Source organism: Lipomyces arxii, assembly GCF_038497795.1.
Source record: "Lipomyces arxii strain Phaff 12-163 unplaced genomic scaffold V1512scaffold_2, whole genome shotgun sequence".
NCBI lineage: Eukaryota > Fungi > Ascomycota > Lipomycetes > Lipomycetales > Lipomycetaceae > Lipomyces > Lipomyces arxii.
In genome coordinates this window covers 484,785-512,732 of record NW_027117701.1, presented here as the reverse complement: position 1 = coordinate 512,732, position 27,948 = coordinate 484,785, and the positions used below count along the sequence as shown (strand labels likewise).

Below are 27,948 nucleotides of genomic sequence, written 5' to 3'. Positions count from 1 at the left end.
CGGCGGCGCCCGCCGCCCGCGGCGCCGGCGCGCCCCCGGCCCCCGGGGCGGGGGCCCCCGGGGCCCCGCCAGCCGCCCGCGTCGCGGCCCCCCCCGCCCCCCCCCCGGCCCCCCCCCCCCCCCCCCCCGACGAACTAGCAATCCTGTTTCCACAGATCTTGGATTGTTAATGTCTTATGAGCGCGGAACACACTTCCAACTGGTTAAATGGACAATGTGGACTTCTAGTAACTAAATTCACGCATTCTTCTCCAGAGCAGGTAGTTAACTTTCAAGATTCTGCTTTGCAGCATCAGCCTTTACATGGACGTTTTAAGCGTCACAATGAATTTGCTAAGTCTGCAAATTACACAATGGGAGGTCACAGACTATTGCAGGAGTATTGCGGGAGTACCGAAGATACCAAGCCTACTCACAATGAGTTTTCAAATTAAAAAGACAAAGGGTTTATTTAAACAGCTCGTTTGCATAATACACCTAAGCAAAGGGGAGACGTAATGGTGTGCAAGTCGTAATTCACTGTATAATATGCGGCTTTGAGTTAAGTGAATTTCTTTTTTAACTGAACGGATTTGGCGTCCATAAACAGCATACACGACAATTATTAGTCATCACAATATGTAGCCAATTATCATGTTGGAGAGCAATTAAACAACTTGAAACATAATACATAGTCTAGCAGGCATTTATTTAAACGTGAGAGTGTCTGTGGTAGGGTACCATTTACCACCGATGTTATAAGTATATGAAAGTACCAGTTTCTTCCCCATTTCACCATGACCTGGATAAAAACTGGGAGTAGCTTGACCGCCATAATTAAACCCGTTAGATCCAGATTTGGTCTTGTGAATCATATTACGCTTCAAGTTCCAGGGGCCCACAGGTGATGGAGCCGAAATCAAATAAAAGCTGGAATCCGCCCAATTATTGAAAAAGACGCACAGATAAGAATTGTGATAATCGGACCAAAATATAGATCCTGTTGAAAATGGCGCCTTGCCAGATATAACAGCCTTTTTTTTGTTACGAATAGTGCCATCTGGAATCTTATAAGTCCAGCTTCCCTTGCCGTTATCCCAATAGCTCCAAGTTGTCTTGTCATAGAACGACACTCGAGGTGCTCTGGCAAGATGTATATCATATCTTGCGGAATTCTGAATGTCGAGCGCATACAAGTATACATGCTCTCCAAAGATAACAGAAGCAAAATTTCCATATGCGTAAGTCTGTAGACCCACATCAATGACGTCTTTTCGTGTGATATTCATATGGCCAGTTAAGTCATCCAGAGCATACTCCGCCATACTGTATCCGTGATGATTATAACCCTTCTTGCTATGAAACTTAGAGAGTGTCCACATATGAGCGGCGTGCTTGTCGTCCAAAGGTATACATGGCGCAAAGGCCCACAAAACCCATCTCAATTCTTCGTTAAATTGAATTTCCGCTTCTTCCGTGGTCCAAGGAATAGCCACACCAACTTTACCTTCAATAGTAACACTGATATCAGTAATACTCGACGGCGAGTAAGGGTCTCTAGCAGTCGAGACTGAGTTGGAGGCAGCTCCGAGAAACTTTCCTTTCTTGTCGTACGCAAACGTGTCATCAAAAAACCAGAATATGTTTTTGCCTATAGGACAGGCGCAAGGAACATCACGCATTACATTCCAGCCAGAACTGTGGTCGTGCATACGACCGTTGTTATGGCACGAATGAACCGAGAAATCCAAATTTTTGCCATTGCCTGGACGGTGAAAGTATTGCCCAAACTGACCGCCAGAAAAATCGTGCGAATACGACGGAAAGTTCCAAGTTTTCTTAGATGCGTATTTGGCGGTGTCATAGACAGGTCCATCACGACTAGACAACCTAAACCCTTTGCTTGTGTCAAATGGAACGCCAAGAGCAAGTACTATCAGAGACAAGACGCCGACGATATGTTGAAATTTCATTGTGGAAGAATCAGAAAAAAATTAGGTCAGAAACTGATTGGCAATAACAACAGAAAAGCAACGACGATGCAAAGCATATATACCCAAGTACTGTTTATATATTGCCTTGCTTTTACAATCTGCTATGAGAAAATTCTGATGGGACATGACACATTTGAGCTTCAAAGTAGCAGAGGATGTCACAAAGGATGCCCTAAAAGATGTGAAATGTAACATGGAACAAAGGCAATCAAACTGGCTGCAATGTACAAACGTCAAGTTCATCGGACGGACTCGGTGGCTTGCCAACTCTAGACCTCCGAACATCGTAATATGAGATGTTCAGTGACTGTTACTGATCAAGGTCCTAAAATTATGATATGCTTTCATAAGACAAAATCATGTTTTAACGGGTACGCATAGTTGCATGATTCCAAGATCGGACTAACTCGGACTCTCAGATTGTAAACTCCCATGCCTCATAAATAAATGAAAGTAAATATGTTTAGCATTGAACAATTTGTTGGAGAGCACGGACATTGTTTGGGTAGTGCAGTGTTAGCGTAAAGGAGCTTTAGGTTCAGGGATAGCTTCGACATACCACAGTACTCATCGCTGTTCGCTCACAAATGTGTGTCGCTTAAAATGTGTGACAAGCGATGAGCCCTGAACTCGATCTCTCCTTGTCCACTAGTTTTGCATTTTCTATTGAAATAACACGAATCGACTTCTAAATGATCGATATAAAGATGATGCCATAAATAAAAAGTTTTAATTGTTTATATCGTTGCGGATTTGGAGTTCAAAAATCGATTTGTAGCGCCTTGCTGCGCACTAAAATCACATTTCACATTTTAGCTCGGGAAATGCTTGTTATATCGGTTTAGGGTATTACTACATAAGACAGTATACGTTCAGACAAGCGATCACACACGATGTTTTAAGGCCATAATTGTTTAGTAGAAAGACAGATATGCTCCGCTTTGAAAACCAATCTTTAGAATTACACGTGTGGAATGGCCTCCTTCAAACAGCCCTTGCTTGAGCCCGAGCCTTCAACTCCCCTAAACGTTAGATGCTTATCTACCAAAAAATGTTGCTCGTGGCATATCTCGAGTTTTACATATTTTATATACACCGCCACATTGTCAACTGACTCATCGTCTTAGACATTGTTTGGATACCAATACAATCGTCAACACAATGCATTTTTGGATGAAATTCCCATAGTTTAAGCGGTACGGTGCGAGGAGGGCTAGGGCGTGTTGAAACCTCCCTCCCAAACTGTTGACAGTGAGGAAAGTCAAGATATTTTGCAGATATGCCACACTGCCACCTCATAAATAGTTTAAGCCACCTCAACTCAATAGTAAATATCGACACTGCCACCTCACTTCAAGTTTACCCATCCCATGTTCTATATCTCTCCATAGTAAAGAGTCGTACGGCCCACCTCAGACACAGCCACAGCGACTTCATAAAGGCATATTCAACCAATTTGAAGTGGTAATTTGTAAAAGTATTTATTTGTTTCAATTTTGAAATTAATTTACATTGAGAATGCTTATGTAGGTGTTAAATCAAAGGCAGGTCCTTTCTACCTTGACAACCTACCAGTTACGTGCATTGGTGTCTTCCGATGAATGTCAATATTGTGATATCTGCTCATGGCTTCCGAAGCGGGTAAGTATATATAAACAGAATTATTGGACACCAGCTGATACTCATTTTAGGACGTCGACCTGCTCGGGAGGCTCTTCCTCAAAAAAGAAAACTAAATTAGGATTTGCCATTGCGACCAGGAAGGACTTTGACTGTTGGTACGACAGTCAATCGTATGTTGGGTGGTTCTCCCACTAGCAAATTAGACAATGCCATAAATCTCTCCTTTGGCAGATGTCTGGTGTGTCTTGTTGATGGAAAACGGCGAGACAAATTCTGTGACAATGGGTACAGAAGCCAAGACGCTAGGGACACAGTGAGAAACCATGGTTGCGACTGCGCCGGGCTTAGCAACAGGAGAAAAAACTTGCCTTTTCTGAGATTGTACTGTATTCATTGTGTACCAAGCTCAAAAGAAGTAAATTTGTGCGCAGAGCACCGCGATACTACCGATGCGACTAACTCGAAATATAATGCAAGTTTGGGCAACCGATAATCCCACACTTTTACGTCGTATACATCCGGCACCAGAGACAGGGGCAATTGGGACAGCTAGTTGAAGGTGACAGCCAAGGTTATACAGCGGTGCAATGGGGTGTGGAACTTTGTCGGCCTAGTTCCAAGTTTGAGTTCACAGGTTTGACAGATCGTTTGGTTCATCTGGTTGCGAGCTTAGGGCAGTTGATTTAGTCTTTTGCATGCTGTGTATTGTGAATATACTATATTACTTGTGCATTTAACTTATCCACGTAACGTAATCTTTATGTGTCCGCGGTCATCATGATGGCGCGGCTCAGCGCAGTGTATCATTTTGTGCAATCCGAACATGACGATCACAACACAACCAACCAGCTACAAAGATCCACAACCACCTCCATGCCATCCAAAAAATGCAAAAAAAAAAAAAAAAATATTGCATTTAAGATTAGATGGCAAAATAAATGATCCCCATAAAAGTTATAATTCAATAAAAAGAATTTTCTTTTTGTTAAAACGTAAAGCAGTCGATCCTGATTTGAATGGTAGCGGTCTGAGGTTTGTAGGTGGTGTGGTTGGTGAGTTATTGAAGAAATAAGTTGGCCGGAGTAAGCGATAGAACATGGTGATGGCGGGGCTCAGAGCGTAGTGTTTGACGATGGTTCTGGTGTGTGGGAGGGGGGACCGCGCAGAATCAGCAATTAGAAATATTGGGTTAGGTAAATGTTGCCGGTTCGAAGCAGGGGCATTTCGGCACGGGATTTCTTTAATTGAATTTATTATTTATTATTTGCTTTCAAGAATATGTTGAGCATGATTACAAAATTATTGCAGGTCAATTTGTTCTCAAACGCTTAAAGTGGTAGTCGAATAGGCGAAAGTGAAGCTTGAAAATGTGGGCAGTCGATTTGACCCCGAAAATTTGGTACCAGATGTACCAAAGGTTCTGCCGGCGCAGCCAGTGCCACAACACCACCAATCAAACACCGCAGCCAGCCCAACCATGACCCCATTATACCAAAAAAGTCAAAATTTATTAATTTAAATTTATCATTAGATGTTTAAATAATAAGTGTAGATGATGTTAAAATTTAGTTAAGAAAAAGTTTTGTAAAAGATAGAGCTATTAATTTTGATTCGAATGGTATTAGTTTGAGCGCAGTAGGCTGGGTGGTTGAGCTATTAAATATTATGGGTGGAATAAGTGAAGAGGAGTGGTGATGGCGCGGCTCAAAGCGTAGTGTTTGACGGTGCGGGCTGTGCAAGCTGAGCGGGAGCCCAGAGGTAGATTGGATACGCGATAAAAAATAAAATAAATAAAAATAAAATAAATAAAAATAAAAAATAAAAATATGAAATTATAAAATAGAAAACAAAATGGAAACATGTTAGTAATATCTACCTGCCTTCATCAACACTATGTCATTTGCCAGCCATTTGCCGTCGAAACCATTCAGATTCAGCCAAATTTCTTACTTAAAATCTACTGATTTACATAAATATATTTTCCTTGAATTACCATAGACTAAATTAACTTATATCCAATTACTTCAAGTGCTTATCAACAAATTTGTAACAAATAATTCGACACCATCATAACAATCATCAAATACGATTTGGAAAATAAAATAAATGATTTGAGTGACTGTGTTTTGACATGCGTACAACTCTTTACTATGGGATGGAATTAAAAGTAAGGTGGCCAAACTTCAAGTGAGGTGGCTTGAATTAATTACAAGGTGGCAGTGTGGCATATCCGCAAAATATTTCGGCTTCAAAAGTTTTAAAAAATGTGCCCTAACCCATATTGCGCCGCACCGCTTAACTATGGCAAATCCATCCCAAAAGGCCGTGGGATATATTGGTACCAGAACGATGAACAACGACGTACAATGAAGAAAGTAAAATTTATAATTATACTACGCAAAGAGAGGGGTGATGGTTGGTCAAATTTGGTTTGCGACTAGATTTATGTATAATTATGCACTGATTTAATTTACGCGCATAAATTGTTACAGTATCAAGATGATGATTTTTATAGGAACGCAGCAGCTTTATTGGTGTTTGCCTCCTTGCTTTGACGTCGCTTCAGCTGGTGGAACAAAGGTTGTTGTCGCGTAGATTGGCTTCCGGGCTTTGAAGCTTGGGTCAATTGGTTTTATCTTGTCGTACTCTTCCCACACGTTTTGCGACAGGTCTGCAATCATCTGTGTGCGTGTCGAGTTTTTGATGTTGCGCGAGAAGGCACCGGCGTTGCCTAGGCCTTGCACGGTGTTATAGTATCTCCAATTTTGATTGTCTGTGTCTTTTGCGCCGTTCACGCGCCAGCCATTGAAAAGCGGCGGGGTCACCGTTAGGCCTCTGAGGCCTCCGTCCATGAAGCGGTGCTGCAGTGCTTCGTCGACCGCGCCGTCGAGACCGATGTACGACAGTTCAGCAATGAGACGCATTGCACCTTTGCGGGTGATTGCGTAACCCATTGTGCATATGGGACCGTAACTGGGCGAAATGACGCGCTGGACACCGATCTTGGTGGGGTCGATTAGTGAGCTCATGTGTGGAATGAACCGCTCAAAGATTTGAGAAAAGGAAGGCGAATTCGGGTCCTCGTACGAATGATACAAATCTCTTCTTGCGGGGTTCGCTTCGTCGTTGCATTGACCAAGTACAAGCATGTCCCAGTCGAGTCCATAAGGCGCGGTCTGCTGTTCACGATTCGTCATTGGCTTTAGCCTGAGTTCTGTGTTCTTCCTGATTTCTGTTGAGAGCAGTTCCAAGATGTCTTTGATGTTGTAGTCCCAATCGATCTAAATGTGTTAGTCTTGAATTACAGTCAATTGTCGTGACCTACGTCGTCTTCTACGATTAGCATTGTCTCGTGGTGAGAATCGAGCATGTATCTCCACGCATTTACGTGAGCCCGCCAGCAACCTAATTCTGTCTGGCGCACGTCTTTTGGCGTATGATCTGGAATTTCCTTTCTACTCATCGTCTTGCCGTCCACGCCAGGTATCAAGTTCAACTTGACATCTGAGTAGGCGGCAAGCAAATTCATTGCATCTTGTCTGTCGGTTCTGAACGGCATGGAAATGTAAACAATTTCGCCAAACCCAAAGGTCTCATTGTGACATGCTTTCCCTAGAAGTTGCTGCTGTGTGAGCGGTGGCAACGACTTGTCTGTTACCACAATATTCCCCTTGTATACACGAAAGAACGACAGTACAGACGTCAGTACCGCGACGACAATTGTGACCAAGACCAGAGTTACTTTAGTCGTTGGTGTTCGCAACATAGTCGTTTTGAGCCCGTACGAGAGCGCTAGATTAGTATGCACTGGAAGCCACAATATATAAATTCGAAAATTTGTGCGGGACACAAAGTTGCACAGATTTCGTACAGTCCAGGCACGCTATGCCTAGTTTGTCAATATGCCTCTTACTATACGATCCACATTGACAGGCGAGCTATTTTGGACAACAAAGTTTCACTCGTCTTTATATTAATTAGACATCCCCTTCATTGCGACTCACTTGCTAAAACCAAATGCTGTCTTATTAAATCTGCCGTTTCCCGCCATGATAAAGTCCGAGTAGACATCTGAATTAGGAGCGTGCTTAGTTGAGGCTCGAAATACATTCCGGCTTTATTAATTCGATTTGTCTGTCGCCAAGCAGGCGACAGGTGCTCTAGCTCCTTTGGATACTTTTAACGGCCCTCGGTATCAAATTGAATTTGCTCTGTCAGTTTACGCACAGACCATCAACGTACTTACCATCAGACATAAAGATCAGCCAACAGACACAAACACAAAATCCTCAATAGAGTCCATTACATTAATGAAGTCAAAGTTTAAATTATAATCTAACGTAAGGCAAAAAAGCAGTCAAAATTTCATGAAGCAACTAAACTTTAATATGAGAAAATGACGCAACTTATTAGTGCGAACACGTGTTTAAAGAAGGAAGCTTAAACAGGGTACGAAATTACGGAAGCTTCTGCTTGGTTAAAACGATTGTACTTTTGACAAACAGACAATGTGTCAATTGTAAATAATTTACGGTTGCAATGTCAGACACGCACTGAAGGTTACATTAATTCTGCTAGACTTTCTGGAATGGAAAATTTTAAAACAAGCTCAAGTCATTACTTGATGTGTCAGCAATTCACTTACACTGGAGATAACGAAGCAGTTGCAATCACTAGAACACACAGGAGTTGAAACAGATCACCCGAGAATCACTGGCGCCATACTGATCTCACTTGCTTAGAGCGTTGCAATAGTAGATAGACCCTGCGAGCATTTGGCTAGTCATTGCATTTTCAGCTAATACATAAGAGCGGATACCTTAACATGTATTGTGATTTGGCCATTGCCGAAGGAAATGAACTCAGTTATATGCAACAAACCATGCATTTGAGTGGAAAATATAGAGTCGTCATCGCTCACCAAGATGGCTGTGTTGGTTGTAAAACGCACATTCACGTCGACTTATAAGGGACATTGGAGTCTATTAAAGGTTCGGCATAAACCTTTTCCAACATAAGTTTCACACTCACCGTCTGGAATGTATACGAACTGAACATGCGACAGGTACTTTCAGATCTGACGGTAAACGTTTGCGCAATTTCTGCTGTGTTAGTTTCTGTTGAAAAGTCACTAGTTGGTGACAGAATGGCTCTTTCATCATATGATTCCCAACTACTAACACATGAAGTTCGGCCCACAAGCCCACAAACCGATTTCAAGATTGTTAAGTTGCGGATTTGGTTCAATATTATGATTCAATACGCATGGTCTACATAATGGCACAACCACCTGTGTAGTCAATTTTTTGCTGATGTCGATTAGCTGGAGGCGATGCTGTCGTTGATATTAGTTAAGTGGTAAACGAGGTCGGTGACATTCTTGAAGTAGCTGACAGTGATTAATGTTGTTGCAGATGTCCAACTAGATATCAGAACCATTCAAATCTGTAGATATTGGATTTGGGTCAGAGTGATGACACCGACTAAGACCAACCACAAGTTCGACATCGAGAGCAAGACCCAAAACACAAATGCCAGTAAAAAGTACAATGTAGAATGCACGCCTTCCTTGTTCGACAAATATTGGATTTTTCCTCATAGTTGTCAAGTTTGGATATCTTCCCTGAAAGTTTTATATTCTCGGGTGCAAGGGCAGATTATTAAGCTTTGGGAGCAGGTGCTGAATCTGAATTATTTCTAAAATTCTAGCCTGGGTTGCGAGAGTTGAATTCATTGTCTACAAAGCAATTTGCCAAAGCCAATTGACAAGAGAGATTAAGTTATTTGTATACGTGAAAACATTATTATCAGAGTGGCTGTAACCTTTAGCCGTGCGGATATAAGCCGTCATAATGCTACTTCTGTGTTTGGTGCAATTACTTGGGCATCTGAGACGATAGAACACCAATCTAAGTATAGATTTATACGTGATCAGCAGTAATCTGTAATTTTAGACTATTTGATTGAGATAGCTGATTCTGTTCAAATAATTTGTTAGTTGGCGCACAAGCACGGCGACAAGAGAGTCGCAAAAGACACGCTCTAGCCGCACATTACATAATATTAACTTTCTGCTCTCCTTTTTCTAGTTTAATCTTTATTTTATTATTTCGCAGGTTATCAACGAAGGTTATTTACGATTCGCAAGCCATGTAATCAGAGACTAAATGGAATAAGGCGGCAACCTCACAATATATTAAGGTTTTTGATTTCTACGTACACTGCATATGCATGTGTAACGTCCGTGAGCCGCAACAGACAACAGCTTCTGTCTTAAAATGAGGCCATCAAAGATAAGCGTTGACTGAATATCCTATCACGGTAAATTAGTGTAGAGCGAACACAAAATAGAGCAACAAAGACTAAGAAAACTGAAATAAGCAAAGTAAAACATCCATAAAAAGGAAAAGAGCTCTTGTCAATTGAAACCCCAGCTACGTTTTCTAAAACTTATACCATGGCTCAAACCTAGAATATAGCACAGGCTTCAGCTTAACTTATAGCGATATGATACAGCTCTATTCATTTATCTCGCGTTTAGTTTTGTTTACACCAAGACATGTTTGACCTGACATGACAAAACTATACACCAACGATGCTCGTGCCAAACTGCAGCAGTGTCAAGATAACATAGAGACAAACTAGTCTATAACACGTGGAGAAGCGCAATACTGACATCTTACTAGTGCCATCACATAAAGTTTGCGTGATTTCACGGGTTCTCTGTTGTCCAACGAGACTATAACGAGCTTCTATCAATCGGGATACACTGTCTTGTTAGCTGTATACTGAGTTTTTTCAGTGAGGTAAAACAAGATATTAGAAATATAAATAACGTGATTCTTTAAGGTCTAAAACTGTGTGTGCAAGCAGACCATAATGTGGGTTTGGCATTTTTCTTGATTGATTGTGTTTTATGAGGGTTGTGTTATGCTATGCCATCTGATTATCTTGTTACGTAGTTCCATACTAGAAGGAAATTTGAAAATTCAACGAAAAAATCTCACAAAAGTTCTGAAGGAAACTTCCTCGACTATAAGAAGTCTGTATGTACACATAAGTAATATCATTTCTGTAGAGTCAACAAAATTACCTTTCTAAGTAGCAAACTAATGCCGAATCAATTTGGTGTGCAAATCATAGCCCGGCATCCTTTTAGTACACAACAATTAAGTAGGATTAGGGCTAATAATATTACGGTTCTCCAATCAAATGAGTCCGACGACCATAAAATATCTTAGAAATTTTCAACGGCTAGGGCTATTTAATTTGAATTCTGATATTTTCAGCTCAGCTCTATAGTAGTTTTTTATAAAAAAAAAAGCCCATAAATTGAAACCCAGTTTGTACTTCACATAGCAGACCCGGTAAACTAAAAATTAAGCTATTGACAAGTAGTTTAGCTATATGATGTGGGGTTTCAAAATTGAAAATGTCAAAGTGCAGTTTTTCGGGTGAGTTATCTAAACACTTTTAAAGTCTTATCGTCATCGGAGACATTGTTTCAATTAAGCGTTCGATAGCTTGTCACACTTTATAGCATCAGAGCGAATGACGCATACGACGTTCAGGGTCTGCTATCATAGATTATTATAGCCCCCGCCACTGTTAATCAGGTAAATCAAAACAGTATTTAAAGTAATCTGTTCTGGAACCCATTATCGGTTGGCAGTTTGTCGTTACTTTTGTCGATCGTCTTATAACTCATGACTTATCCCACCACAGACCCAGCTCTTGATATTCGCCACTTTTCTTGTTTGGCCCTTTTTTATGTTCTTTTTATAAATTCGACATGTAGAAATGAAGGTGGAATAGTGTTAAAATTTTGATACTTATTTGTACCGTAAATACTTACCAGTGTGTTATTTCGTTCCCGCCAAATTGGGAACATGATTTCGCGTGACAAGGTTGAAGTGAAGTGCTTCTGCAACAAGGCGGGGTATTGGCAAACGAAAAATCATATATCTCGAGCTTGGCGCACCATCTCCGCAAAAGACGCAGGTACAGAGTTATTCCCACAATTTAACAAGTCGAAAATGTCAATTGATAAAGCAGAAGAAGTAGCAGAGATTTCTGAATTGCACTTTTGTCAAACAAAGATCATGCACCATGGTATAAGAAGAGAAAATTGCTTATTTTGTAAATCACCTTCGTGCCTCCCTCTTTAGGTGTTGAGATGACTACTGGCTATGATAGTATTATGAATGGCCTACAGTTTTGTGATCCATGGTTAGAATGTGCATACATTCTGTTGACTATGCAGTTCCTTACTAATAACGACGCAGATTTTAATCAGTTGAACGGGGTAATGCTTGGTTTACTTTCTGCTGTGTTATCTATTGATTCGCTTGCTATGTTGTCCTTTGCGCCATTTGCGAAAATTGGTAGAAAAAAAGCTGTGGTATTTGGTAGTATAATTGTTGTTATTGGGGAAATTATACAGACATACTCCGTTAACAGTAAGCTCTACGCTTTTGTTTTCTATGATGGTTACTAACCGTCTAGTTACGATGCTAATCGTTGCTTGTATTATTTTAGGTACTAGTGTAGTTTCGGCGGTTACTGGTGCATCGCAGCTTATTGCAGAGATGGCGTATCCCAAAGAGCGCTTATTCAGTGAAAACTGGTTATGTTGTGGAGATTTTCCCGTTTATCAATCGTTCTAAGGGTATTTCGTTTCAATTTACTTTTAACAAAGCTGCGACCGCGTTTAATCAGTTTGTAAATCTTACTGGTTTATAAAGATTGCACTACAAGTCTTTCATTGTGTATAATTGCTGACTGGCTGTCGAAGTTGTGATTATCTACTCTTGATTTCCGGAACCTAAAGGACTTAGTTTGGAAGAGATTGCAGCAGTTTTCGAAGGACTGCAAGCACTTGTTTGTGTTGGAAACGATTCTGCGGAGAAGAAATAAAAAGCACAACTTGAGTCTGTTCAACTTACAATTTTAGGTGTTCGTGGGCTGCAAAACCATTTATAATAGAGACGCATTGTTTGGGCGTAGTATTAAGCATAAAAATTCATTAGTCTGGGTTGTAAATATTCTGCTACGACGTAATCCTTCGTAGTTATAGAAAGGTGAATATTGGTTTTGACCGAAAAGCGCATTAATTTAGGCTTGTCACTCCGAAAACAACTGCTACCAAATGTTACGATCATAGAGTAGTAATATCGTCTACAGATTTCTGGTACAATATTTCTCCATTTTGCAAAATAAAATCAAACATTTCCCCTAGTACGCATAAAGCACAACCGTTTCTGGTGCTGACTGCTTAATCCTCACATTATCACGCTTCAAGCACCATTTGATGACCCAAGCAGTTGCAATGACCATGACCGAGAACGCCGCCGATGAAGACATTCCTGCGACATATCTGGGTGAGCCACTTGAAGGCCACAAATACGGTGTGTATACTGAGGCAAGATTACTGAGCATATTGACCATGGCCATTGACACAGCTTTTTTCTCAGGAGTCTGACCAAGCGTAGACGCAGCCCATCCCAACATCACATCGTTCACCCCTGAACTAAACGCAACAAAAATAACCATGCCAACATATCTGGCAGCTACGTTGGTAGTAGCTGCGCAAATTACAAAGCCAACAATGACGAAAAGAGTTGCAATAGTGATGTGCCAAGTGCGCTCATTTCGTCTTCCTGAAGACCAACTGATCAATGCGCTGCTAAAGCAAGAAATAACATTAGGCGGACAGGTTAAAGCCAAAGTCACCGTAGTACTGTAGCCTAATGTCTGCACAACGCTTGGGAAAAAATTTTTGAAGCTGTCACCAGAGACATGCATGTTCATGTTGAAGCAGAACAGCCAAGTGCGGTAGTCCTTTGCTGCTTGCAATAAACCATTCCAGGTACTTGTAGTTCCCTCGTGCTCAGTTGTGTCACGTACGATACGCTCATGTGCAAGATTTCCCTCTTCTTCACTTAACCACCAAGTGGTCTTAGGTGTGTTCGGAAGCGTGAAGAAACTGACGACACCACAACCAAACGAAACAACACCGGTGATGACAAAAAGCCTACATGTCAGTAAAGCACTGGTTTAACCATGAACAAACCTACCATCTCCAACCGGCAATGCCGTGCACGCCATCTAAAGTTGCGAACACAGCTGCCGCGATTAAACCGCTGAAAGCGTTCGCCGCAATGTTTCCGGTGTAGAATAAAGCAATTCGCAGTCCAATTTCCTTTTTGGTGTAAAAAATGGAGAGAATGTATAAAGCGCCAGGATAAAACTATATTCAATCAGTAACTAATTTGCGAAAACAAAATGAAAAGGCTTATTCCTTACCGGAGCTTCAACAACACCCAAGAAGAATCGAGTCAGAACAAGTCCTTTGTAGTCATGAACCACAGCCATCAATCCTGAAATAATCGACCATATAGTACAAAACCCAGACATGTAAATAGAAGGCCTCACACGCGTAAGAATCATATTTGAAGGAATTTGACCGAAGAGGTAGCCAGCAAAAAGCACTGATACACCAGTGTTGTACTGAGTGCCTTTTAATTTCAGATCTTCCACAATAGTGTTCAATTTTCCATTTGTAATAGCATTGCGATCCTTAAACTGTTAGTTCACACTTGGTGTGTCATCACATAGATACTAACCATAAAGTTGCAGAAGTAAAGTACCCATAAGGTGGGAATAATGAACCAATCCAGTTTCTTCACCAAAGCAATCTCTTTAGGATCGGTCTTCTCGGCAACGCCAGAGTAATCTTGGCGTATAGCGCGACCTTGATCGTCGTATTCGAGCTCCTCTACATCTTTTTTTTCTTGATGCAAGGAAGGAGCGGTTGTATCTTCGACTGACATAATTCTCTGAGTAGTTGAGTGATCGTTAATGGGAAATTAAAAAGAACTGAAGCTTGTACATGGCATAGTATATATAATTGATTTGAACACTGGAAAGCTTGACCTACCATTACATTAATTGCCAAGAGTGCAAGGAGTGGGATACAATAAGCTGCCGCGGGATATGCATAAAATGTTGAGTGTGACTTAACACCTGTTATTTTATTGCGCCTCGTCGTTCGAAGTACCTGAACAATTTAGAATATTGGCACGTGTTGCCAAGTAAGTAAGTGCTTGTTGGTGAATGCGGGGAAATAGAAGTGGTCATTTAATTGGGATAGAATTTTAAGTGCGGCCTGACCCCACGTCAGGTCGAACTACTCTAAAAATTGCGGGGAACAATGGGGCTGCTTCAAGTGCCACTATCCCACATTAGTTCATCCCGCACATTAAAAACAATAAAACTTAGATAGCACTGCATACAAAATACTGTTCATTTGTATTACTTAATATTTAAAGTATTATTTTTACATGTTACGAGAGGCTTAAGGATCGGGCTCTAGCGCATCACTAATCTTTTAGGACACGTGTATAGCAGCTAGCTTACCGTAATCATAAATAAACATTGTGCTGTTACTAGATTTACTTAACATCTTAGACTAATGAGCAAGTGTTTTAACTCAACAGGTCATCATCGTCTGGCGAAAAGGGCCTATTTCGTAAGTTCGTTGTCAAGCGCTCCACAACAATAAATATTGTACTTCTGTTAATTTCTGGCGAGCACTCTTTACTGTTCAATGTATCCCGCCTCTATTTTAGTATGCCGGCCTCTAGTTCGATATAGCAGCAAAATTATACAACTATCACCAAAGCAGATCGTGAGTAGCTGAAGTCGTCTACTGCTCTTCTAAATTATACCATAAATTTAATGAACTGATTTTGGTGTTGCCCCAAAAAAACTAATTAATACGTCTCGACATCTCTGATTAAACATTTCTGACTATTTGGTATGCTAATTAACTAATCATCAATAATCAAATCTAAGCGAAAGTAAATTTAGTCGTCTCATAGTTAAAGTTGCTCCATAATAAAGTTCAGGAGTTTGTCCGCTTTTGGAACTCGTTAGGCACGTGCAGCTTTCAGTCTGATGAAGACACAGCTAATTTGCGTGTCTACATGACATCACGCGCAAACTTTATTTTGGCATCTTCCGATTTCGAAAGAGCGGAGGTTTCATTTTGTTACTGTCAGTGAGCTAAACTTGCTATCTATCTTAGTTAGCAACTGTACAAAGTCTCATTTTTTGCTTATCGACTGGTACGAGTATATGATTTGAGATGGAGAAATAATCAATTGACAGGCAGATTAACCTGATGCCGCAGGCATACGATGACGAAATCCCCGAAGGTGCTGGAATCCTTAAGCTTGATCCCTGGTTAAAGCCTTTCAAGCAAGATATAATAGAAAGACACCAAACTGCTTCTGATTGGCTTTCGCGCTTTCAAAAAGATGAAGGTGGTATAACAGAATTCTCTAAAGTATAGTATTGTACAGATATCTAGCACGCAGACTGACAGAAGAAAGGGATACGAGAAGTATGGTTTACATGTCCAGCAGAACGGTGACATACTTTATCGTGAATGGGCACCGAATGCTGTAGAAGCTTCATTGTTTGGAGACTTTAGTACGTTGCATTTACACAAGTAATTAATAGACATTGACTAAGAAATGCAGATGGCTGGGATCGGTTTCAATATAAAATGTCAAGAGATGACTTTGGCGTTTGGTCAGTTACTATCCCTTCTAATGACGGTGTACCAGCGATTCCGCATGACACGAAAATCAAGATTGCAATGACATTACCGTCAGGGGCGCACGTCGACCGCATTCCGGCGTGGATTACTAGAGTAACTCAAGATCTTTCCATCTCACCGGTCTACGACGCTGTTTTTTGGAATCCGCCGGAAAAGTATCAGTGGAAATATGACCATTTCACGAGATCTGAACGATATCCAAAATCTGCTAAAATTTATGAGGCTCATGTAGGCATCTCCACGTCTGAACAGCGTGTAGGCTCGTACACTGAATTTACACGTGACACACTACCAAGAATCCATAAGCTTGGTTACAACGTTATCCAGCTCATGGCTATAATGGAGCATGCGTATTACGCGTCGTTTGGATATCAAGTGACTTCTTTCTTTGCATCTTCTTCTCGATACGGCACTCCAGAAGAACTTATGGCACTTATTGATGAAGCCCATAGGCTTGGTATGACTGTCTTGCTAGATGTGGTACATTCCCACGCATGCAAGAATATTTTGGATGGCTTGAACATGTTCGATGGTACCGATTATCAATACTTCCACGGTGGCTTGAAAGGTTACCACGAATTGTGGGACTCGCGTTTATTTGACTATGGGAAATACGAAGTACTTCGGTTTTTACTTTCAAATTTGCGCTTTTATATTGATATTTACCATTTTGACGGGTTCCGTTTTGACGGCGTGACTTCAATGCTATATGTCCATCACGGTATTGGGACTGGTTTTGCTGGAGGGTATCATGAATATTTTGGTGATCATGTTGATCCCGAAGCAATCAACTATCTGATTCTTGCAAACGAGATGCTCCACCAGCTTGACCCTAGCATCATTACGATTGCTGAAGATGTTTCTGGTATGCCTGGACTCTGTATTCCAGTTGCAATGGGAGGTATCGGATTTGATTATCGTTTGGCAATGGCTATTCCGGACATGTGGATTAAGCTGCTTAAAGAAGTCAAAGACGATGATTGGGACTTGGGCAAGATTGTGTATGAACTTACCAACAGACGTTACAAAGAGAAGACGGTGGCTTATACTGAGAGCCATGATCAAGCGTAAGAAAGCTATAATCTGGTGCGTTTGGGCTAATGATATAGGCTGGTTGGAGATAAAACTTTGGCTTTTTGGCTGATGGACAAAGAGAGTAAGTATTAACACTGCAGTACCTGTTCATTTCTGACACAGAAAGTGTACACGAATATGTCAAAGCTTTCAGAACTCACACCGGTTATCGACCGTGGATTGGCACTGCATAAGTTAATTCGTTTGCTTACACACACTCTTGGTGGTGAAGGTTATCTTAATTTTGAGGGTAACGAGTTTGGCCACCCAGAGTGGCTGGATTTTCCCCGCGAAGGCAATGGCAACTCTTTTTGGTATGCTCGCCGACAGTGGAATGTTTTGGATGATCCGCTGTTACGCTACGAGTTTTTAAACGAATTCGACTCGGCAATGCAGCATACAGAAGATCGTTACGGCTGGCTTCACTCAGAGCCGGCATATGTATCACTCAAACATGAAGGAGACAAGATTGTTGTATTTGAAAGAGCTGGATTGCTTTTTATTTTCAATTTCCATCCTACAAATTCTTACGCTGACTATCGGGTTGGCATTCAAGTCGCAGGGAAGTACGAAATTGTTTTGGATAGCGACGAGGCAGTCTTCGGAGGTCATAGTAGAATCGATCATGCAAAAAGCATCTTTTTCTCGACTCCCTTCCCTTGGAATGGGCGGGATAATTTCTTGCAAGTTTATAGTAAGTTAATGCAATCGGGTTGGTATGCTTATTTAACATATACAGTTCCAAGCCGTGTGGCGTTAATTTTGGCAAAAACAGACTAAGATTGGTACATTTACAAGTGCAAAATTCACAGGATGTCTAAGATGCATTAATATTCATTGCTGTTTAACTGTAAATTGAATTTGAAGTAAACACACTGCTGGCTACTAGACAGATCTTAATCGTAGTGTATACCCTGACCCTAGCACTAAAGTCATTCACTCAAGGCAATGGAGCTGGTGATGAAATGAGATGAATATGAACTTCAAAGTCATTTTTCTTGACATAGATCCTGTTCTAACTCATGAATGGGAAAAATTACTTGATAGTAAGTTAAGGAGAAGCAAGTATAATAACCGACTCTACCCCAGCGTTGTAACACAGTCAATCACCTCAGCGGAGTTTACACAGAAATTCGATTGCATTGTTTCTCCGGGTAATGCGTTTGCACGAATGGAAGGAGGACTGGATTTGCTGATAACTCGTTTTTTCACTGGAAAACACGGCGACGAAAAAAAGACCTTGAAGTACGTTCAGGATCAACACCACAAACGATGGCGAGGGCTACAACCTGTTGGAAGCTGTTACCTTATTGATATGCTCCCACATATGAATTCGAACAAGTGTTATAACAGATTTTCATGTAGATATATTGCTCATTCTCCAACAATGCGGGTGCCCTCTCGTCTGTGGCGATACGACATCATTTACGATTGCATGTGGTCGATACTAAACGAAGTTTACAATCATAACGTCAATGCAGGTCCAAAAGAGCAAATCCAAAACCTTGTTGTATCAGGTCTGGGGACTGGAACTGGAGAAATGAATAAGGCAGTCTGCGCAGAACTCATGATTGAGGCTTATGTTCAATTCTTGGCTGCGTTAGATCGAACTGCGGACACCACAGAAGAGTGGCAGTGGGTACTAGCAAAAGAGCTTGACGACAAAAGTTGTAATTTCCATAATAGATGACAGTAGAGATTATGGAGTCACATGCTTCTCTGTACCTAAGATTTACATAACCTTCGTCATTCTTCCCATAAGAGCCACACTTTCCTCGTATTCATGCCGTAAACCGCGCCAAATTTGGCCGAGCATTTTCATCATCCGGATCGACATCTCAAGATCTGGCTTTCCTAACTCAGGCTCCAAAATACCATCATCGGTCCAGTCCAGTACATCTCGTAAAGATTGTGTAGCAGTCGAACTAGTCCGCTCGCTTGGTTCTGAGTTTGCGAAGTCGCCAAGAATGAGCTTGATCGAGGGCAATTGGACGCCTTGAAGAACTACTTTGCTAGCAATAATTGGAACACAGAGCGAAAGACTAAATCCTATGAATGGTCCCATTTTTAGACATGCCGAGTCTTCACGTCCTCCTCGGCATTCCACAAATGTTCGAACCATGTCGATAGCAGCATAAGATGCATGAACCAATGCTTTAAAGCTACTCACAGTCTTTTTTGATGCAGGCACCGATTTCACACGGGATATTGAATTCTCCATGTAGTTAGTCATTGCGTCGTAAGGAGTGGGCTGAACTACAAAAACAAGTTTCTCCCGAGCGCGAATTCGGTGAAGCAATAGTATGACAGTGTACAAAATTTGGTGCGTTGCAAAGAGAGACATATGAATACGCATTGGGCCAGCTCTATATCCGCCTACCTTACGCAGAAGAGTCCGGACTCGGCGATCGGTATCGTCAACAAAGTCTGCAGGCATGTCATGCACTTGCGTAACTGTATCAGCAAGAATCTTGATCGAAGCTATTCGGAAGCAAGCACTGTTGAATCTCCAGCGTTTCCTGACAAAGCCAAGCGGCATCAAGTCTTCTTCAACTGTAGTCGCATCGCTCTCAAAAACTGCTTCATAAAAGTCGTCGTAAACAAAATAGTTTCCATCATAGTCGTTAAGTGAGTCTGCGTATGTAGCTTCGCACGACGGCATCCGTACGGTGCTGATGAATGGTGGTACGTCCTGTGGAGAGCTCCACATAGCGGCCGCTGTGACTTGAAGTTCCCAGAGATTGTAAAATGTACGGCGAAAAGACTCACGATCAAGCTCGGTGGGGAGCAAAAGCTCGTAACTTTGCCTAAGCGGTATCTGACCAGCAGTGCATGCTCGATTATCACAGTCAATCAGATCAAGCCGGTGCAGGTCTATAATAGATCTAGCATAGGCCATCAAATCCCTAGCGCGTCCCTGTTGCCCGTCATATACAGCAAAAAAAGCCAGCAACAGAGAAGTTTTCAGCTTTGCTATAGGATGTGTGACTCTACTTAGCCACTTCTCACACCTTGATACCCAATACATTGGATCAACAAGATAAGGATGAATTGCGCCTGCGCCTGCTGTGATGGTTTCTGCTGCAGTTAAACGACAAGAAATTGCAAACATGGCCTGAAGCATGGCAGCATCAGTTTCAAAATTAACAGATTGCAAAAATTTTGCTTTTGGAAGCATAAATGCAAATTCGGGATGAAAACAGTCATAGTAAACATCTATAAGAAACACTATGAGAGGCACAGAAGGCAAATCGTACGACTGCAGATCGGCATCATTGATCCCGAATGTCGCAAGAGAAAGCTTTGCAGGCGGCGGTGAGACTGGTTTGGTTGAAGGTGCCGGTAGCAATGTACTGGACGGCGCAAAAAATGGCTTAGGTGAGTCATTAATGGAATCATGATCAGGCTCTGACTTCAATCTTTGGGACACGTAAGTCTGAGTCTGACGAATGTCATTAATTTGTTGCTGTAACGATGCAAGTGTGCACTGAATAGAGTGTAATGTAGATGGGATCGCGGAAGCAACCATGATAGGAGCAGAAAAATCGCTTCTAGCTTGTGACTCAACGTATTTCACAGGGTCTGTATGCCTCTGTACAAGATGGGGTGGTGGGGGTGGTGGGAAGCGATTTGGAGTGCTGTTCTGAGCAGCATTGATTTGCGGTACTGGAGAGATTTGAGATGGCAATGTATCCATTTCGACATTCGACTGTTTAAAGCTGTTATGTTCATAAGGATTAGCAGGGAACACTTGCCGGTTGTCTTTGTGGACGCCGACCGAGTCCCCCTTTAGACTAGGACTGTGACTGTACATAGGTTCTGGGCTATGATCGCCTGTTAAGTTACGACGTCTTCGCTTTCCGCCACGATGTGAAGGCACAAAAACACAATCAACGCCGAGTGTAGTGCAATTGCGACAGTTTTGGACTCCTTCGCATTTAATTTTTCTTTCCCGACAGGACAAGCAAGCCCGGCGTGACACAGTGCGCGCCTTGTGCTCGGATTGTTCACTCCGACCATGATCAGATGACGTAGGGGTGTATTTAGTCCTTGATATTTGGTCAGGTTAATTCACAGAAAACGAAATAAATCATAATACTAACGTCATAACTAAATACCAATATCATACGTACAAGTGATGCTACTTAAATACAAACGAAGTGGAATTGAATTCGTTATCAAAGAGAGCAGTGAAAGAGCACAGTAAACGATGTTACCGACTTCAAACAATAAGGGAAAGGCACGAACTTAACTCTAACGCTGAGATGCCTTCACACCGATGCACCGAGTTAAATATAAAACGAATTGATAGGATTAAAGATATTAACTGACTATGCAAAAACTAGGTTGGTGAGGGATACTTGAGAATACTTTTATCTGACTGTGAAGTCAATTACGTATCTTCACGATAGTTTCGGCAAATCCGGTGGTGAAAACCACTAACTTTAATGTTGAATAACCACAAAGGTATCAATGAATTTTACTACATTTTTTATGGTGTGAACATCGCCACACTCACAGTTCATAACTAAAATACCACTCATTCAATATCATATTGACAGACAGTCACCGACTGGTTCCCAGTTCAGAAGTCTTCTCTGAGGGTCCCAAATTCCAAACCGAGCAAAAAAGACTAAATGATAGACAAACGCCGCAGTCAACGCGGCATTTGTATGTAGGTCAATCTCCATAATAAAACTTTAAGGTTTAAAGACCGAGGGGCTGAATATGACTTTAGCCGTGTCAGTGATTCTCAGTTACCGCCCCTGAATATAACACAATTTATAGATTATATTGCCAATATACTTTATGTGAAAAGTTACCTATTAGATCTGCTTTTAAACCCACAGAGTATTAAACTTATAAATCAGGCTGAGACAGGTTTTTACTCACCCTATTTATGACACGTGAAAGACCGTCAATAACGTACCTTGAATGTTCATTACACTTCTACTTCTACTCACTTTTCTTGCTATGCTTAAGGGAGTACAGTATTTAACGGCACGTACCTTAAATATTGACTACACCTAGATTGCATTACCAGTTTTGTATTGGAAAGTTGTTTAATTAAATAAAAATTGGACTTCAACATGCCAAACACGAATGCATGCATACTTAATAACCCTACTCCGATGAGCCCGGCGCTTCAAAGTGCCCAATAAGGTGAAGCTTTTATTGCATAACACTTATGGAACACCATTTCAAAAGACGCGCTCATGATTTGCAATACTGGCGATGTCGTATGTATTATTAAGTTTTATTCATAAAATTCGTATACTCTGGTCAGTGTCGTGATTTCGGCTTTTCATATTTATGGCAATGTATGGCGTGGCACGTAACATTATTTTCTCCGATGAATTAAATACTGTAATTGGCATGTATGACCGTCTTATCTGTCCGCGATACATCGAGAGACAATGTGTGCATTATTCGCTGCTCAAAGATCTTTTTGTTGAATTTTATGATGAGATAAGGCGGGCAGTGTCCTTTCGTTTATTTTTAGTCAGCTCGCCATTATTGACTTGATCTACTGTTTTAATGAAGCATCCTTCAGTACATTTATAGTATTGTATTCCTTGAAAAAAAAAAACCAGCATTACATTGGACACCGTCGACCCCACCTACCCATATGTTCCAACTCTGAAAGTATCAAAAAAAGTCCAAAACAAAACAAAACGAAACCCAGCTTGATTGCTGCAAAACATATTGTGCGTTAACGACCCTAAAAGCCCATCCTTTCCGTCGCGCGCTTATCCTCTATATCCTGTCCAGCTAGACCATCCTCGCCAGCATCAGTAGCGCCACATTGGTTTTCGCTTGCAAGCTCATTCATGAACTTAAACTGTTCACCTCTTGAGAAGTATAATGGCATCGCTCGTGTGTTTGGATCCGTATTCATGAACGAGTTCACAACAGCCGCATTGACTAGTACAAACTTGACTCCCGAGTCTGTCAACTTGTTAGCAACACTCAAATGTCAAGTTCCATCTCCGGCATACCTGGAAGTTCATAATTTACATTCAATAGCAACCGTGCCATCATACCCTTCAATCCTCTTGCACCTGTCTGCTGTGCAATAGCCAGTCTCGCGAGCGCCCTCAAGGCCTTTGCTGTGAATTTGAGCTCTACACCAAACATTCTGAACGAATGCTCGTATTGCCTCATAATTGAGTTTCGTGGCTCTGTTATAATGCGAAGCATGTCGGCTTCAGAAAGAGGCATTAGAGGAGAAATATGTGGAATTCGGCCAATAAGTTCTGGTATCATTCCAAATTTTGTCAGGTCTTGAGTCTCCACAAAGTTCAAAACATGTGAGTTTGAAGGCACAAAAAAATTATGTATATCTCCTGTTTCAGTTTTTACTGATTTTCTGAATCCCATGGCCTAGACTGTGGTAAGTTTGAATAAGAGTCATTCACTTTTATACTCACATTATCAGTCGACAGTCTCTCTTCGATTATAGAATCCAGTCCAACAAATGCGCCCGATAACACAAATAAGATATTTTCTGTGTTCACTGAGTACGTTTCTTTAGCTTGCGCAGGCCCTCCAGTATTGCGTTTGACCGTAACATTAGCGCCTTCAATCATCTGAAGAAGTGCTTGTTGAACGCCCTTAACCGTCAGTAGTTCATCATCGACAATGGAGTAACTCAACAGCATACTTCGCCAGAAACATCTTTTGTCGATGCCACGCCAAATCGTGCAGGCTTTGCAAGTTTGTCGCATTCATCTAAAACAACAATACCAAATTCTACACTCAATAAGCATTTGCATTTGCAACGAACTGGTAACACTTACCAGCTCTCTGAACATCATAGTCAACACTGGCAAGTAGTCTCTGAATGCATACATCGACATCATCACCGACATAACCAGCTTGCGTCAGCGAGGTACAATCCACCATGGCAAATGGAACACCCATAATCCTGGCCACAGTCTGCATAAGTAGTGTCTTGCCACTACCAGTCGGTCCTAATAATAAAACGTTTGTCTTCTCAAGTACAGGAGTATCATCTTCCTCACTTTCAACTACAATTGCGTATTAATGCAAGACCATTGACAATGCCATATGTTCACTACACAACATACCGAAAAATTCCCTTGATTGAGTGTACGACGACTGATTCGCCATCATATCATTCTGAGTCTGGGTCTGACCAAAATAATCAGTTTCCACTGGATGTCCTCCAATAATGGCTTCACTCCGTAGACGACTATCGAATTCTTGCCTCATCCTTCTATTCTTCTCGTCCAGATTCTGCGCTCGTAAATAGTGGTTAAACACAGCAACCGAAATAACCCGTTTTGCATAATTCTGGCCAATAACATATTGATCTAAATATCCTTTGATTGCTGAAGGAGTGAAATGTTCTATCCGAGGCGTACTACTATTTCCGTACGAGAATAGAGGAGACGATGACGGCTTTTGAAATAAAGGTCCAGACGGACGAGCTCCAGTCTGATATGAACTTGAAAACCCTCCACCTCTTGAATCGCGAGACGAGATACTTCGTTTTACCCATTTCAACGAAGTTGTTTTTGCTGATACTGTCATTCTATAGTTCAAGCACATGCCCGATGCACAAACTCCTTTCCAAATCATTATAACTAAAAGCAGAAGCAGTTGATGCAGTCAGTGCCGTTATGTTTGATCGTAACACCGTACAACAGTGAGTGGTCTTGGATGTTTGTGATGCTCCGTTCTGGAACGCGACGCGATTTACAGCATCGCGGGGACGCACGTGACATTACTCAGGCCGAATTTAAGCTGCTCACGTGACTTTTGTCTATGTGCGAAGAAAAATACGTAGGAATACATACGTGTTACCAGTCACTAAATTGGGCTCTGCTGGCAAGTAATCAATTGTCATTCAGCTGTGTAATGCAAGCTTTGCAACTAGTAAAAGATAATATTATTGCTTTATAACAATGTTCTCCCGTAGTGTATGTAGCATTTTGATTTAAAAAGTGAGACGCCCCCTATATCTATATCGGACTGGGGCCAGCGAAATATTTGGAGTCCCACCACAAAATGGACCTGACTTACATCTGATTATTACACAAATAACGATTATAGTATTCTAACAATTTTTTTATTATGAAGAACGTACATCAAATGTCAAATTTTATCGTAGCCAAATGGTGTTCGGACTACGTCAAATGGGATAATCTGTCTAAGCACTAGACTCGGCAGCGAGCTTCTCACCCTTGGCAATAACATCCTCAATACCTCCAACCATGTAGAAAGCAGCCTCAGGAAGGTGATCATGCTTGCCCTCCAAGATCTCCTTGAAAGACTTGACAGTGTCCTTTAATGGGACGAGAGCACCCTCGATACCAGTGAAAACGTGGGCAACAGTGAAAGGCTGCGACAAGAAACGCTGGATTTTACGGGCACGCTCAACAATGAGCTTATCAGCCTCAGACAATTCATCCATACCCAAAATGGCAATGATATCTTGTAGCGACTTGTAGGCCTGAAGAGTCTGCTGAACCTGAGTAGCAACATAGTAGTGCTCCTCACCGACGACAGAGGCGTCAAGAAGACGAGACTTGGAGTCCAAAGGATCGACAGCAGGGTAGATACCGAGCTCAGAAATACCTCGGGACAACACAGTTGTGGCGTCCAAATGGGCAAAGGTTGTAGCAGGGGCAGGATCAGTCAAATCGTCAGCAGGGACATAGACGGCCTGGACGGATGTGACAGAGCCCTTCTTGGTGGTGGTAATACGTTCTTGCAACAGACCCATATCGGTGGCCAAAGTTGGCTGGTAACCGACAGCAGATGGGATACGACCCAAAAGAGCGGATACTTCGGAACCGGCCTGAGTGAAACGGAAAATGTTGTCAATGAAAAGCAGCACATCCTGTCCCTCTTCGTCACGGAAGTACTCAGCGACGGTAAGACCGGTCAAAGCGACACGAGCACGAGCACCCGGGGGCTCATTCATCTGTCCGAAAACGAGAGACACCTTGGATTCACCATCGAGGTTGATGACGCCGGTCTCAATCATCTCACGGTACAAATCGTTACCCTCACGGGTTCGCTCACCGACACCAGTGAAAACGGAGAAACCACCGTGAGCCTTGGCAATGTTGTTAATAAGCTCCTGAATGAAGACGGTCTTGCCGACACCAGCACCGCCGAAAAGACCAATCTTTCCACCACGAGCATAAGGAGCAAGTAAGTCGACAACCTTAATGCCAGTCTCGAGAACCTCAGCAGCAGTTGACTGATCAACGAACTCTGGGGGATCGGCGTGAATGGGAAGGTACTTGGTGGCCTTAATAGGTCCACGCTCATCAATGGGGTCGCCAATGACCTATTCATAGTCAGAAACCAATTATCGGCATTCATAAAGTCAATCAGCATACGTTTATAATTCTTCCGAGAGTCCCACGGCCAACGGGAATGGTAATTGGAGCACCAGTGTCCTGGACCTTCTGGCCACGGACAAGACCTTCAGTACCATCCATAGCAATGGTACGGACGGTGTTCTCACCCAAATGCTGGGCAACCTCAAGAATCAAACGATCACCAGAGTGATCCTGAACCTCGAGAGCATTCAAAATCTGAAATCTGTTAGCATCCTATGGATATGACAATGCAAAAAAAAAAACATACAGCCGGGAGCTGGTCCTGTTCGAACTGGACGTCCTGAAAAATATTAATAATTGCGTTTCAAACCCCATATCTCATTAGTCACGTACAACGACGGCACCGATAACAGATCTATGAATGTGGTTAGCACTATTACTGGCTAAAAAAAATTATTTCCAGTCCCGCAATCCTCCAAACAAAAACATCAAAATTTTGTCACATTTCAGTGTAATCAGATACAATTGATTGACTGAAACAAAAGTCACAAATCTGAAGCATTGTCTGGCCGTTCCCATTGTGGTAGTAAATTGTAACCAAGATTGACTTGTTTTGAACAAAAACATTCATTACGAGAACCTTGATTTGACGCTCAATTCATTTTCTTTCGACCAAATAATTCCCAGTTTTCAAACATGATTTTAAATTGAAGTTGATTGAATGAAGGACCACGAAAATGAAATAAATAATGAGTAAGAACATACCGGATGGAGCCAACGAGGACAGTAGCCTCGGTAGCAAGGCCACGGAAAGAAACTCTCGGGGTCGAGACAGGAGCATTGAAAAAGCGGTTATTTGCCCGGGCGACACGGAATGCCGCGCGCGAGAGACGAGGGAGAAGACGAGGAGCAGGCATTGTGGGCCGAAAAACAGAAGAGAAGAAGTCGGTAAAGAAGAAGAAAAGGATGGACGAAAAGAAGAAAGAAAGCGGAAGAGTCGAAATTGGTCGCGGCGAGTCCGAGCCAGTCAAAGGCTGCGAGCTAAATTCGTGGCAGGGGTCTGTTTAATAGCCCTAACCCTTACTATCCCACTCCATATGTGTCCGAGACCAACTGATTTATGCGGAATCTGTAGCATGGTTAGACGTATATGCATTTTTGAGCAGTTCCGGCTATATTTCAACCAATCACGGCTTATTTACAATTTGTGCACATATGCTTTGCCATTTATGGCATTAATATTTATGTTATGTAGTTTGCCTCTTCATGGTCAATACCAACGACCTCTCCACGCAAATTAATTTCAGGATTATGGAAACATCCTTCACTTCGT

The 27,948-nt window shown here is 41.9% G+C and overlaps 9 protein-coding genes across 9 annotated transcripts; 3 read left to right on the top strand and 6 right to left on the bottom strand.

Annotated features, from left to right (window-relative positions):
- Positions 1-560: 560 nt before the first annotated feature.
- Positions 561-2,388, bottom strand: V1512DRAFT_65632 (uncharacterized protein). Its single transcript, XM_066918463.1, has one exon. The coding sequence runs from the start codon at positions 1,950-1,952 to the stop codon at positions 687-689; it is 1,266 nt and encodes a 421-aa protein (XP_066773545.1). The 5' UTR covers positions 1,953-2,388; the 3' UTR covers positions 561-686.
- Positions 2,389-6,001: 3,613 nt separating this feature from the next.
- V1512DRAFT_257979 (uncharacterized protein) lies at positions 6,002-7,386 on the bottom strand. Its single transcript, XM_066915344.1, has 2 exons — positions 6,922-7,386; positions 6,002-6,877 (listed from the first exon to the last, which is right to left on the bottom strand). Exons 1-2 carry the CDS (start codon positions 7,360-7,362, stop codon positions 6,125-6,127), a joined length of 1,194 nt encoding a protein of 397 aa, XP_066773544.1. The 5' UTR covers positions 7,363-7,386; the 3' UTR covers positions 6,002-6,124.
- A 4,386-nt stretch (positions 7,387-11,772) lies between these two features.
- V1512DRAFT_251296 (uncharacterized protein) lies at positions 11,773-12,093 on the top strand (the record flags this gene model as incomplete). The annotated part of the gene is made up of 1 exon (XM_066914674.1): positions 11,773-12,093. The coding sequence occupies one exon, from the start codon at positions 11,773-11,775 to the stop codon at positions 12,091-12,093; it is 321 nt and encodes a 106-aa protein (XP_066773543.1).
- Positions 12,094-12,702: 609 nt separating this feature from the next.
- Positions 12,703-14,762, bottom strand: V1512DRAFT_257968 (major facilitator superfamily domain-containing protein). Its single transcript, XM_066915343.1, has 4 exons — positions 14,222-14,762; positions 13,902-14,174; positions 13,673-13,845; positions 12,703-13,629 (listed from the first exon to the last, which is right to left on the bottom strand). Exons 1-4 carry the CDS (start codon positions 14,426-14,428, stop codon positions 12,831-12,833), a joined length of 1,452 nt encoding a protein of 483 aa, XP_066773542.1. The 5' UTR covers positions 14,429-14,762; the 3' UTR covers positions 12,703-12,830.
- Positions 14,763-15,582: 820 nt separating this feature from the next.
- On the top strand, positions 15,583-18,185 carry V1512DRAFT_257963 (glycoside hydrolase superfamily). Its single transcript, XM_066915342.1, has 7 exons — positions 15,583-15,724; positions 15,772-15,945; positions 15,992-16,091; positions 16,142-17,288; positions 17,331-17,377; positions 17,423-17,989; positions 18,035-18,185. The coding sequence occupies exons 2-7, from the start codon at positions 15,781-15,783 to the stop codon at positions 18,073-18,075; spliced, it is 2,067 nt and encodes a 688-aa protein (XP_066773541.1). The 5' UTR covers positions 15,583-15,724; positions 15,772-15,780; the 3' UTR covers positions 18,076-18,185.
- An 86-nt stretch (positions 18,186-18,271) lies between these two features.
- On the top strand, positions 18,272-18,985 carry V1512DRAFT_202310 (uncharacterized protein; the record flags this gene model as incomplete). Its single annotated transcript, XM_066913257.1, has 1 exon — positions 18,272-18,985. The coding sequence occupies one exon, from the start codon at positions 18,272-18,274 to the stop codon at positions 18,983-18,985; it is 714 nt and encodes a 237-aa protein (XP_066773540.1).
- On the bottom strand, positions 18,677-21,677 carry V1512DRAFT_257959 (uncharacterized protein). The gene is made up of 2 exons (XM_066915341.1): positions 21,399-21,677; positions 18,677-21,344 (listed from the first exon to the last, which is right to left on the bottom strand). The coding sequence occupies exons 1-2, from the start codon at positions 21,401-21,403 to the stop codon at positions 19,028-19,030; spliced, it is 2,322 nt and encodes a 773-aa protein (XP_066773539.1). The 5' UTR covers positions 21,404-21,677; the 3' UTR covers positions 18,677-19,027.
- A 1,155-nt stretch (positions 21,678-22,832) lies between these two features.
- On the bottom strand, positions 22,833-25,029 carry V1512DRAFT_257955 (P-loop containing nucleoside triphosphate hydrolase protein). Its single transcript, XM_066915340.1, has 6 exons — positions 24,387-25,029; positions 24,096-24,326; positions 23,960-24,048; positions 23,727-23,909; positions 23,295-23,679; positions 22,833-23,244 (listed from the first exon to the last, which is right to left on the bottom strand). The coding sequence occupies exons 1-6, from the start codon at positions 24,898-24,900 to the stop codon at positions 23,018-23,020; spliced, it is 1,629 nt and encodes a 542-aa protein (XP_066773538.1). The 5' UTR covers positions 24,901-25,029; the 3' UTR covers positions 22,833-23,017.
- Positions 25,030-25,368: 339 nt separating this feature from the next.
- Positions 25,369-27,622, bottom strand: V1512DRAFT_274020 (P-loop containing nucleoside triphosphate hydrolase protein). Its single transcript, XM_066917755.1, has 5 exons — positions 27,381-27,622; positions 27,009-27,030; positions 26,923-26,955; positions 26,673-26,870; positions 25,369-26,620 (listed from the first exon to the last, which is right to left on the bottom strand). Exons 1-5 carry the CDS (start codon positions 27,530-27,532, stop codon positions 25,472-25,474), a joined length of 1,554 nt encoding a protein of 517 aa, XP_066773537.1. The 5' UTR covers positions 27,533-27,622; the 3' UTR covers positions 25,369-25,471.
- Positions 27,623-27,948: the final 326 nt, after the last annotated feature.